Source organism: Natator depressus, chromosome 3, assembly GCF_965152275.1.
Source record: "Natator depressus isolate rNatDep1 chromosome 3, rNatDep2.hap1, whole genome shotgun sequence".
NCBI lineage: Eukaryota > Metazoa > Chordata > Testudines > Cheloniidae > Natator > Natator depressus.
In genome coordinates, this window is record NC_134236.1 from 11,000,272 (window position 1) to 11,013,924 (window position 13,653).

Genomic DNA, 13,653 nt, shown 5'->3' on the forward strand with positions numbered 1-13,653 from the left:
TTCTTAAGTCTCTCACAATAAAGCATGTCTTTTAGTCCTCGAATTATTCTTGTAGCTCTTTTCTGAACACTTTCCAACTTTTGAACATCCTTTCTGAAATGTGAATGCCTGAACAGAACGTGGCATAACTATTAATGGTCTCACTAAAGTTGTATAAGTAGCTAATAACACCACCCTCGTTAATATTACCCTATTTATACATTCAGGGAGCTCATTTGCCTTCTTAGTTACAGTACCTAACTGCAAAAAGAAAAGGAGGACTTGTGGCACTGTAGAGACTAACCAATTTATTTGAGCATAAGCTTTCGTGAGCTACAGCTCACTTCATCGGATGCATTCAGTGCTCATGTTCAATGATCCCTTAAGTCCTTTTGCTTTCTAGGTCACAGTTCCCTATCTTATAAATTTGACCTACATTCTTTTTCCTCCTAGATATATATGACCTTGCATTAGACTGTGTTAAAATGTATGTTGTTCAAATGAGCCCCCACTTCCAAGGAAACCAGGTTAGATGGTATAACTGACCAGTCCCATAAGTATTTACCACTACACAAATTATTGTGTTACCTGCAAATTTGACCAGTGATTTTATTTTCTTGTAGATCATTGATAAAGTTATTGAATAGCATTGAGTCAAGAACATATCCCTGTTGATGCCTCTAGAAACAACTCCATTGGATGACAATTCCCCATTTATGTTTATTGTTTGTGATCTATCACTTAGCCAGTTTTGAATCCATTTTTACATGGATTGCACTGATTTTTGTATAGTGCTGACTTCTTTATCTGAGTGTCACATGGGAATTAGTTATATTGGCAAAGCTGGCTGCATGAGGAAACTTGCCCAGCATGTATCTGTGCTATGCCTGAGTTGAACCGTTGCCATTTTCATCAGCACCGTATTTTTAAAACATCCTCACACACATAACTTTGCCAATTAACTGAGCAAAATATGCACTATCTATCAGAATATACTATTAAGCAGTCTATGAAGACTATAATTATATCAGTTTCCCCCCACCACTTAAAAAACAAAAACGGAAAACATGACTTTTTTCAAGCCTTTGCCTTTATACTTGCTGTCACCATCCAGAGGCAGCCTTTAAAATGGCACTACCTCTGTTAGTTCTTGAAATATTTTAGCCAGACTGTATCTGATATTTGTAATTGTACTGCTTTTTAAAGATTTTGTTCTGCTCCTTAGCAGGAATAAGGGAGTTAAAATGGGAATATATTTTAATATATGATGAACAGCCTTATTGTAGTTTATTAATAATTAATTATAAGTAGTAATTTGTATTAGGTCAAATCCTTAAGTCTTTATTCAGATTTTACTGAGTAAGGACTGAGAAAATGAGGAGGGGGGAAATAACAGAAAATGAGGAAATGGCAGAAGTGCTAAGTGATTTTTGTTTCAGTTTTCACCAGATGTTTAGTAGCAATTGGACCTCTCACTTAATGAATGCCAGTGAGAATGAGGTAGGATCAGAGGCTAAAATAGGGAAAGAACAAATTAAAAATTACTTAGACAAGTTAGATGTTTTCAAGTCACCAGGGCCTGATGAAATGCATCCTAGAATACTCAAGGAGATGACTGAGGAGACAGCTGAGCCATTAGTGATTATCTTCAAAAAGTCATGGCAGATGTGTGAGATTCCAGAGGACTGGAAAAGGGCAAATATTGTGCCCATCTATAAAAAGGGGAATAAGGACAACCTGGGGAATTACAGACCAGTCAGCTTAACTTCAGTGCACAGTATCTGGAAAAATAATGGAGCAAATAATTAAGCAATACATTTGCAGGCACCTCAAAGATAATAAGGTGATAAGTAACAGTCAGCATGAATTTCTCAAGAACAAATTGTGTCAAACCAACCTGACAGCTTTCTTTGACAGGGTAACAAGCCTTGTGGATGGGGGAAAGCGGTAGATGTGTGGTATATCTTGAGTTTAGTAAGGCTTTTGATACTGTCCCATGTGACCATCTCATAAACAAACTAGGGAAATGCAACCTAGATGGAGCTACAATGAGGTGGGTGCAAAACTTGTTGGAAAACCATTCCCAGAGAGTAATCATCAGTGGTTCACAGTTAAGCTAGAAGGCCATATCAAGTCGGGTCCCACAGGGATTAGTTCTGGTTCTGTTCAATATCTTCTTCAATGATTTAGACAATCACATAGAGCACGGGTTCTCAAACTTCCTTGCACTGTGACCCCCTTCTGACACAAAAATTACTACAAGACCCGAGGAGGGGGGATCGAAGACTGAGCCCACCTGAGTCCCACTGCCCTGGGCGGGAGGGCCAAAGCTGAAGCTTGAGTCCTGCCGCCCTGGGCAGGAGAGCCAAAGCCCGAACCTCACTGCTCTGAGTTAGGGGATCAGAACCAAAACCCAAGGGCTTCAGCCCCAGGTGTTGGGCCTGTAACCTGAGTCCTGCCACCAAGGGCTGAAGCCTTCAAGCTTCAGCAACAGGCAGCGGGGCTTGGGCTTGAGCTTTGGCCCTTGGCAGTGGGGCTCAGGCTTTGTCCTCAGGCGGCGGGGCTTGGTCTTGAGCTTTGGCCCTTGGCAGTGGAGCTCGGGCTTTGGCCCCAGGTGGTGGGGCTTGGGCTTCAGCCTTGGGCCCCAGCAAATCTAATGCCAGCCCTGGCCACCCCATTAAAACTGGGTCACAACTCACATCAGGGTCCCGATCCACAGTTGGAGAATCACTGGAATAGAGAGTACACTTATAAAGTTTGTGGACAATACCAAGATGGGAGAGGTTGCAAGTACTTTGGAAGATAGGATTAAAATTCAAAATAATCTGGACAAACTGGAGAAATGGTCTGAAGTAAATGGGATGAACTTTAATAAGGAGAAATGCAAAGTAGTCCTCTTAGGAAGGAACAATCCGTTGCTACACCTACACACTGGGAAAGGACTGCTAAGGAAGGAGTACTGTAGAAAGGGATCTGGAGGTGATAGTGTAACTAGTGATAGTGACTGGAGGTGACAGTGACTAACTATGACTGGAGGGATCTGGAGGTGATAAGTGACTAACTATGAGTCAACAGTGTAATACCGTTGCAAAAAACCAAACATCAATCTGAGATGTATTAGCAGGAGTGTTGTAAGCAAGACAATAAAAGTAATTCTTCTGCTCTGCTCTGTGTTGTTTAGGTCTCAACTAGAATTCTGGGTGCCACATTTCAGGAAAGATGTGGACAAATTGGAGACAGTTCAGATAAGGGCAAAAAAAATTATTAAAGGTCTAGGAAACATGATCTATGAGGGAAGATTGGGTTTGTTTAGTCTGGCAAAGAGAAGACTGATGGTGGAACATGATAACAGTTTTCAAGTACATAAATGGTTGTTACAAGGAGGAGAAAGAAAAATTGTTCTCTTTAACCTCTGAGGATAGGACAAGAAGCAGTGGGCTTAAATTGCAGCAAGGGTGTTTAGGTTGGACATTAGGAAAAACTTCCTGTCAAGGTGATTAAGCACTGGAATAACTTGCCTAGGGAGGTTGTGGAATCTCTGTCATTGGAGATTTTTAAGAGCAGGTTAGACAAACACCTGCCAGGGATGGTCTAGAAGATAATACGTAGTCCGGCCTTGAGTGCAGGAGACTGGACTAGAAGACCTCTCGAGGTCCCTTCCAGTCCTATGATTCTATGAAAGGATATTAGGATTCAGCCCATTATTTTTAAATTTAGGAGACAGAAGCTAGCCTTGATCCTGCAAACATGTATATGAGTCACTCTACTCACACAACTAGCCCCATGGAATGGGCTACTTGTGTGAAAGAGTAAAGGGACTATTCCACTGAATAAAATTGTTCGTGTATGTACACATTTACAGGATTGAGCCTCTGAAGGCCAAATCCTTGAAGCTATTGACTATCTACCACTGGGATTTGGTCTTATATTAGCATTAAGTGTCCTTTACTTTGCCGATATTCTTTGTCAAATTAATGCATGTACGTTGCAAAGGTACTCTTACTGCGGAGACCTCTTGAATACCTTGGTGTTTGTGCCTTTCCCTACTTGCTCTAATACAAAATCTTAAATACTAGGCCTTTCCAGCATCAGTAACTAACCACCACAACTCCAGGTCTCATGAAACACCACAGTGCTTTGTTATATCCCTTCAGCAGGCCACAGCCTAGAGCATTATTTACATCCTATTTACAGTTAGGAGCCAGCTTCCCCCACTTGCACTGGGAGAAGGGTACAGTTGCCAGGCTTGCTACTCCTTTCTCCCTTCAGGCTTCCTACTCTCCTTCCAAGCACTTCCTTCTTGTCTGTTTATATAGTCGCAGCTGCTGGGGGGGGGGGTTACTTCCACCCAATTAGCCCCTCAGATGTATCTCTACTCAGTTAATTGACACCCTCTTCCAACTGCCTGTCTTTCAGTCAGGTCCCAATTAATGGCGATTTGAGTGATAAGATGCTGAGTGCTTGGTTTTATTCCCAAAAGGAATTCAATATGAAACAGCACAAAATCCAGCCAAGCCTTCTCGCCAGGCTTCACTCCCTACAGGATTCCACCTCAAGAGTTTGCTCAGCCTACATCCTAGATTCTTCCTCTCTCAAGGGTCATTCCCATCTCCCTTACTTCCGGGTGAGGCAATGAGCGGGCTGTAGCTATGACTCAGCAAAATACACTGAACGTTTTTTTACAAGATGATCAACATTTTTTAAACCAGGATCATCACCCAGTTACAGGGTGGGGTTGCCAGCCTCTTCCAGTGCATTGCAAACTTTTTCCTCAGCAAAATTTAATCCTTCATTTGAGGGAAATTTTTGAGCACTTGTCAAAACAAAAAAGCTTTGAGTTGTTTGCATGATGCAAAATAAGTATTTTAGGAGTATCTTGATTGCAGTAAAATGAACTAAGCACATAATATGTCCCTAGCTCAGTGATGTTTTTAAGGCTTTACATCTGTATTTGACTGCTTATGTGATTTACCAAAACATAATATGCTTATATTTAATGTACATCCCATTTAAATGGAGATATCAAAATAGAATCACTTCATGTCTATTTAAGCAAGAAAGGAATGGACTTGCTAAAAATACCAATTGTATAGGCCCACAAAAGACTGTGGAGAAATAGAGAATCAGCTAGTCCAGATGCATGGAATCTGTTAAAATTAGGTCTATTGAATCTTTACACTGCAATCTTATTAGATAAGAAGCATGATCCTAATGGCTCAGTGTGCTTCCTCTCTCCCCAGGAATGCGGCAAGGTAATGACTTTGGCACACAGTATCGCTCGGCCATCTACACGTTCTCTCAGGAACAGATGGAAGCTGCTCTGAGATCTAAAGAGGATTATCAAAAGGTAATATTGAATAGGGTGTGGAATTAGCCTGTGCATGGTCAAAGGTGAAGGGAAATTGGGAATGAGCACAGAAGGTGAGCTCATGTTCTGTGTGTTTGCTGCGTATTGTTCCTTTCACTATTCACTGGATGTTATGTTGATTTTAAGGTTTAAGTTTGAATTGTTATAAAAGTTTTTGTGAATCATCTTGGTGGCTTTGTGCTGAATTGTTTAGCTACTTGTTCTGGTAGAAAATACCAATGTTTTAGTCTTAAAATACAGACTACGTGGATGTGCCAAAACAAAACCCAGGGACCATAGGGATGTCCAAATCTCAACTTTGCAGTTGGCCCCTATTCCTATAATGGTTCAAAGCAAACCTCAAATCCAAGCACTCATGGAATTTGGGTTAGTTTGGATCCAGATTAGAACTCTGCCTCTCAGGGTCATCTCTAATTGTGTGTTTTTCAATCTTTAAAATGTATCTGTAGTGTACTCAGCAGTCTATTCCATACCTGCTTAGACCAGGTATGACTTGAGGGAGACTTACAGTCTATCATACGACTTAGGGAGACCCTCTGTGTTGACATTAGACAACACACGATTTGTTTAATGTGAGAGGTAGAGAGAAAGAGAAAACTATAGACTCTTTCAACTTCAGCAGCTCCAGTGAACGTTCACATATGAATTAATGACATTTGGGTTCTGGCTTTGCCTATCTTAAGAGATCCTATAGGACTCAGATCGACAAAAGGCAGCAGAATTATTATATCTTAGAAAAAGCTACGAAGGGTCTGACAATCTTTTTCTTTCAAGATCCAGATTTTTTTTTTTTTTTGGAAAAATGTTGACTGTGTATGTGTCCTTTTGAACAGTTGACCTAAATGGTGTCCTACTATGAAAGCTAAGTTCACAATCCAAGTGTTGCAATTAATGGTACAAGATATCACTGTAGAATGATATTAATGTTTTAGGTTTCTCTCTCTCCAGTTTTCCTCCATACAGTATTTCTCCTCTGTGACAGCATTTAGAACATCACTCAACATCTCTGTCTAGAGCATACAGCTTCTTGTGATGTAGGAACACAGGAATTGCTACCAGATCAGCCTAGAGGTCTAGCCAGTACAATATCTGGTGTTTGATAGTGACCAGAACCAGAGGCTGCAGAGGAGGGTGTCTAAATTCCTGTAATGGGCAATTATGGAGTAATCTGCTATTAAGCAGTTATGACATAATGCAATTGCAGATTAGCTAGCAAGTGGTGCTAAGAGAATGGCACCTTTCGCATCTCCCCTCCAGGAAGAAAGATCATGTCACTTACACAGGGCACTCACTAGAGGATGATTATGTTAAAGAACAAGAATGTTGGAGAACTAGTACTTAGGTATTATGGTGATAGGTGCTTTAGAGGTGCTGGTAGATAAAATAGAAAGACAGAAGTCCTTCAAGAATATTTAATATAAATACAGTAGGGAACTGAAGTATTAAGGAATAAGGAATTAAGGAATAAAAGACAAATCAGAAGTATGAATGGGAGGCTGTAGCTATTGAGCTATATGTAGTGGGTCTGATTTTTATAACTCTGCATACACTAATTTTGTGCCCAAAATTATGCATACAATTGACTACTTTGCATATGTAATTGCCATGGTCTGATATGAAAATCACTGCTTTGAACATGCAAATAACCAATTTCCAAATGGCTGCTAGCACCTTAGTAACTGTGCATGCAAATTGTGTACAATTGCTTCTATATTTTTGTAATAGTGGCACCCACGTAAGTATAGCTCTGAAGCCGCTTGAGGTTCTCTTTCTGTGGACAAAGTGGCTGCTGAAGTTTCATTCTTCATATATACCTTACAGAACTTCATGCTACTTATTGTTACTTTGGACCCAGGCCTTTTCTAACTTGCTTTCTTTTCTCTTCTGCTCACAGCAGTGGAGCCATATCACAATATGAGTCTTACAACTTTCTGTTTGCTCTCCCAAAGCTGTGAGTCTCACCAAACGGATACTAATCTGAAACCAAAATCCCAATACGAAACAATATAACATAATGCTCTGTGAACTGACATCTCTATAGTAGAATTTCCTAATGGCACAGTTTATAAAAATCGGTCTAATTAGGGTGTTAATATAATTAGGCACAGATATGTAACTGATATCCTTCATAGTTTGTTTCTGAACTGGGAAGGTGACTTAAAAAAAGGGGACTATTCAGTCAATTACTCTGCTACTCAGCAAACATGTACTGCAGTTACCAGAGCGCCTGCCACATCACCTACAGTCGCACTGTAGTTATGGTAAATCTCTTGTCGTTCAGAGAGCCGTGACCCATTCCGATATTTTGTAGCAACCTTTTTTCCCTTTGATTTGCATTGCATTATTTTTAAGGTAAATATATACAGTAAACTTCCTTATACATTCATGTTCTACGAACAATAGATGCGCAACAATGCTTGAGCCACTTTTGCCTATGTCAGATGCATCTCCATAAACGTTATCAAGTCAGATAAAGGGCATTTACGTGTAGCATACTGCTTGGTTTTCCAAGGTCTGCATTGACGCACCCCACATCCTGCACTACGCTAAACGTATAGTACCAACAATATATGTGTGAGTGGTACCCATGATTTGCTGGCACTGTAATTAAATTAAAGCCAAGTTGTCTTGTTTGTTATCTCCCTGCATAAAGGAACATGATCTCAGGCCAGTTAGCTGTCCTTTTTTTTGTCTTTTTTTTTTTCCAGCTGAGACCTTGAAAAGAATTAACAGTGGATTGTTTCAGGGAGCCACAGAATTGTAGAAATGTAGGGCTGGATGGGACCTTGAGCGGTTATCTAGTCCAGCCGCCTGGGATCAAGTATACATTATGTTATCTTGTATATGTTGTTACACTGAAGGAAATTTTTTTGGTTTTATTGGGCATAGAAATCCTCCTGCTTCAGGACGTAAGGCAACCATTAACTCATGGGAGTTAGGAAGAAACTTCCTTTAAGTACGGGATGTCCCACAACAACTCACTATGAGGTTTCTTACACTTCTCTAAAGCAGCTGGTAGAGGCATTAGAGACAGGCTCCTGTTCAAGAGGGACTGCTACAGCTGTGAATGACAGTTCTTATCCCTGTGAAACAGTAAAGTTATGCATCATTTTGCTATCTTAATGCTGAAAAACACTGGCTTTAAAGTGGGAGAAGACTATATTTTTCCTGTAGGCCTTCTGCATCCCTGTCCGAGTCCCGAAGAACCCAACATTTCAAATTGCACACACTTCCTATAAGGTGGCACAGAATCATTATCCTTCCAAGGCACAGAAGACACAGTAGCTGCAGAAGTGTGCTCTTCTGTGTCCTTCAAGTCTCTGCTTAATAGTCTGCTCAACAGTGTCTACTAGTATGAAGATCTCCTCCCAGAACTTGAGCATGCTAAGTACGCAACATGTCTACATTTGACTAGTCCAGGGGGCAAGAATGAGGTTGTGCGTTGAACCTGAGCGTCCCTCATATACACATCTATTTTAAGCTGTGACATTTGTTGCTGATTCATGCAGCTGTTTAACAGCTGAGAAATGGCAATACAGCAACCAGGAATTAATATGTACTGGGGCCAAGCATCTTTGACTGTTTTTGAAATTGAGTGCATACAGTGGTAGTCAGTGAATGGTAATATGTATTATAATACAGTTCCACTGTTAGTGAATTGTAACAAAGGTGTAAGTGTAATTATAGAAACAGAAAATGGGGGCCAGAGCTTGATGAATGTGCTGTGAGTTAGCTCTTCAATCCATTTTGTCTGAAGCTGAGGTGTTTGGGGTTTTTTTAATACAATTGAACCTAAGGTTATTTAATTTTCAAGACAGTTGCGAGTTTGGATCTGGTTGTCAAATGAATTATCTAGACAATAATCCAGATGCAGAATTAAGGTGGGGAGAGAGAGACTTTTTTCCTCAAAATTGCAATCTTACTAAGTTCAATCAAGCTGCACGCACCAGGTTTGCAGGCTTCCAGGAATCCACTGAAGTTAATTGCAAAAGAACAGTGGAAGACATGCTGGGGTTACTTTATGTATGTAATATGCTTCCTAAACTGATGTAGGTTTCAGTGACTTCTTTACAGGGCAAAGATTGATAGTGGAGCCAATGTGCAGGCATATGGCACAAAATATATTCTTTGCAATAAAAGCTAATTCCTTACAGGACAAACTCCAGATGCAAAGCAGTTTAAGGGCCCCTCCTGAATATATTGACTGCAGTCGGGATTCTAAATGCATAAAAATGTCTGAGCCGTCTCTAATAATTAAGGCTAAGTTGTAAACTTCGGAGTCTCAAACCTGTGTCTTTGACATACAGATGTTCGCCATTGTGGGAGGAAAATAAGCTCCTGACCCCTGTTCTATGTGTGAAGACTTTTTAAGTTCCTAGCTTCGGACATTCAGAGGCTCCATATAGAGAAATGCAGTCGTATGCTGCTGCATTATCGGGTGGGTGGCAGAAGTCTTGGAGAGACAGTTACTGTAACTTTTCCCCCAGCATTAGCAATCAGGAGAGAATCATAGAATCATAGAATCATAGAATATCAGGGTTGGAAGGGACCCCAGAAGGTCATCTAGTCCAACCCCCTGCTCAAAGCAGGACCAATTCCCAGTTAAATCATCCCAGCCAGGGCTTTGTCAAGCCTGACCTTAAAAACCTCTAAGGAAGGAGATTCTACCACCTCCCTAGGTAACGCATTCCAGTGTTTCACCACCCTCTTAGTGAAAAAGTTTTTCCTAATATCCAATCTAAACCTCCCCCATTGCAACTTGAGACCATTACTCCTCGTTCTGTCATCTGCTACCATTGAGAACAGTCTAGAGCCATCCTCTTTGGAACCCCCTTTCAGGTAGTTGAAAGCAGCTATCAAATCCCCCCTCATTCTTCTCTTCTGCAGACTAAACAATCCCAGCTCCCTCAGCCTCTCCTCATAAGTCATGTGCTCTAGACCCCTAATCATTTTTGTTGCCCTTCGCTGGACTCTCTCCAATTTATCCACATCCTTCTTGTAGTGGGGGGCCCAAAACTGGACACAGTACTCCAGATGAGGCCTCACCAGTGTCGAATAGAGGGGAACGATCACATCCCTCGATCTGCTGGCTATGCCCCTACTTATACATCCCAAAATGCCATTGGCCTTCTTGGCAACAAGGGCACACTGTTGACTCATATCCAGCTTCTCGTCCACTGTCACCCCTAGGTCCTTTTCCGCAGAACTGCTGCCTAGCCATTCGGTCCCTAGTCTGTAGCGGTGCATTGGGTTCTTCCATCCTAAGTGCAGGACCCTGCACTTATCCTTATTGAACCTCATCAGATTTCTTTTGGCCCAATCCTCCAATTTGTCTAGGTCCTTCTGTATCCTATCCCTCCCCTCCAGCCTCCAGAGAGACAACTGAAGGCTCTAAGATAAAAAGAATAAAAGCCTTAGAATTCTGAGGATTTTTTAAAAAATATCCAGCCCTCAGCCAAGCCACACAGAGTGGCAATAAGTTGTTTTTATCAATGAGACAAGAAATTCTAGATGAAGCACAGAAGCAGTCTTGGTGTTTCCTAACAAACAGGTTGAACTGCAACAGCAATAATAAATCTTCATTCCCCCTGATCCTGCAAACTGCTCTGCATGAGTGGAATGCGAGGCTGGCACGGCGCCCCTCTGAAGTCTAAGTTAGCCAATAAGTTGATCTGAGAAGATAAAACCAAACAACGGTATAACCAGGAGTAATGGAATTAAATTAAACAAATAAACATTTAGAATGAATATCAGGGAAAACCTTCCTAATGGCCAGAGCTATTAGTCTATAGATCAGTCTCTGGAGGAAAGTGGTTGAAACTTCATCGCTGGAGAGGCTTAAAACTACAGTAGACATGCAAAGCATTAGAAAAGATATACTGAAGAAAAACATCCTACCCTAGCTGGAGGATGGACTAAATGACATTGTAAGTGTTCCCACCCCCCACCCCCCATCATAATAGCTAGGATTCCATGAAAGAAAGAAGACTAGGGTGAAATTTGATTTTAAGGTATTCTCAAACCAGCCATTCACGTAAATGATTGAAACTTTCATTGGTCAAATTATCACTTCACTTGGCATTTCATCAAATGCCTAATGTTTTTGAGTATTTTGACAGATGACTAGAGCTGAAGACCAAGCATTTAATGAAATGTCTAAAATTTCTCATTGAATTAAACAGCAAAAAGAATATACTGGACCAAATTCATCCTTGGTGTAATTCCATAAGAGCTAATAGAATTACACCAGGGATGAATTTTATGTTTTCTTATATACTGTCATATTCAGCACAGGAGGGCATCCATCAACCAGTTAGAGCAGATGCCCTGTTGTTTGGTATCACTACCTGTGTATTGGAGCAACTGAAGCTTGAGTGACATTGGTTGTCTTCCTGCTTCTTTTGGAAGAATTTACACCAGTTGGTTTTACACTTCTTCTACTCAGAGCAGTTATATGTGATAAATCATTGACAGATAGAGGGAGATTATTGATGAGTATCCTTTCACACAGACAGTCTTCTAAAGATTCAAATCATGTATTGTGACTGGGAGAAGGTTGTTCACATTGGTCTTGGCAGAAGGTGGCTGTTTACAGGTTTCTTAGGATGTAGAAGGTTGTTTTTAATAAGGCTTCTGAATTTCAGTAGTTGCATAAGCATCTGATAACTCCTCTTCAGAAGTTCAAGTATCAGAGATGAAAATATTTGTCCCATCTTTACATCAATACTGAAGTGAACAGCGGTGGTTACTCGACGTTCGAAAATAGTTTTGTGAAAATGAGTGAACTTGATCCCCCAAATGCTTCTTTTTTATTTTATTTTGCCATTTATCTATGATATAAATATCCCCTTTATAGCTATGTTTGTGCATTCCACAGATATTTGAGTCTGTGGATGACAAGGCTTACAATGAACAATCCTTAATTCTTCTCATATTACCCTGACCAGCAGAAAACTTGGCTTCATTGTCACTTCCAGAATATATGGTCACCTTCCAGTAAAAAGATAACTAGCAACTGGTATAGCGCTCCTAGTTGCACTTCTACATGACTGTGGTAGCAGGATAAAACCTTTAATTGGATGAACCTGGCATATCATGATGCATTTGTATAAGTCTCCTGGAATTGACTTCATAGCAGTAAGATAAACATGTCCGTGAGATGACTAATCCTGGCTGAATAAGACCACACATGTGCTTTGTTGGTTTCATTTATGCTGAAATTCTATCCACAAGAATTTGTCAACTTCCAGACTTCCTTGTGAGATGTATATTTTTTTTCACCAATTATTTTGGCATTTCGTCATGACATGACCAGCAGCTATGTGAGCTTCATTAAGGATATCACATGTATCTTCATTGCTCACAAAATGCACTACAGCCATCATCCATCTGATTTACACTTCTTAATAAGCTTCCCTACATCACTACACTGTAGGATCTCACATGTGGGGAAAAAACTTTTTTTATTACTATAAAGTTGATTTTACTCTGAAACCAGGCTTAAACAGTAGGGTCAGTTGTACCTTAAAGGCACTGAGGACAATATGGAGGTGTACCATCCCAGGAAGAGCACTGGAGGGCATCAAAATGCTTCTCAGAGCTCACTGGAACACAGGTAGAGTTGGCACATCCCTGGATTGGGTGCAGCATGCATTGCATACGGATTCTGTTCCACTGACTGCAGACTGCAAATGTCCCTTGCTCTCAGGCAGGCTGCACATAGGGAGATTGCTGTTTGGCCCTTCCCCCAGGTACACACACTATGCATCTACCTAAGGGCCAGGCCCTTTACTTAGCCCTTTGTGAGTATTCAGTCACTCTTATATCCCATTATTGTTATGCATTTGGACTAGTGATTATGAAGAATATTAAACCATACCTTCTCTTTTTGCAATCATCCGCTTAGGTTGAAGGTCACTGAGGTTGGCAAAGATGCCTTTTAATTTTATTGCATTGTGAACATGTCCCCAGCCACTGCATCAAGCTAACACTTGAACAGAGCATTAAACCATTTTTAGAAACTAGACCTTGTATAAATGAATGTAAATATCAAATAAACTTACCTTAAGAATATGTGTTTCTGATGGAACTTTATTCCTCCATTGCTCTTTACACATTTCAACTTATGAAAAGATTCCAACTCCATTATACAAACGTCATGCTTTTATGCATTTTAGGCAGATGATTATTAAGTTAGTCTTCAAGTTAAAGTTCCATGATTGACCCAGGGAGTGAAATTATGAGCATTAAGACATGCATTAACATCGACAGAAGCTAGATGCCCCTCATATGTAATCTGTCAAACC

The 13,653-nt window shown here is 40.6% G+C and overlaps 1 protein-coding gene across 2 annotated transcripts in view; it reads left to right on the plus strand.

Annotated features, from left to right (window-relative positions):
• MSRA (methionine sulfoxide reductase A) overlaps positions 1-13,653 on the plus strand; it is a 444,569-nt gene that overhangs the window by 299,981 nt on the left and 130,935 nt on the right. For both annotated transcript variants that reach the window (XM_074947421.1, XM_074947420.1), the window contains exon 5: positions 5,220-5,326. In XM_074947421.1, the coding sequence (XP_074803522.1) occupies positions 5,220-5,326 (107 nt within the window). The remainder of the gene's footprint in view (positions 1-5,219; positions 5,327-13,653) is intronic.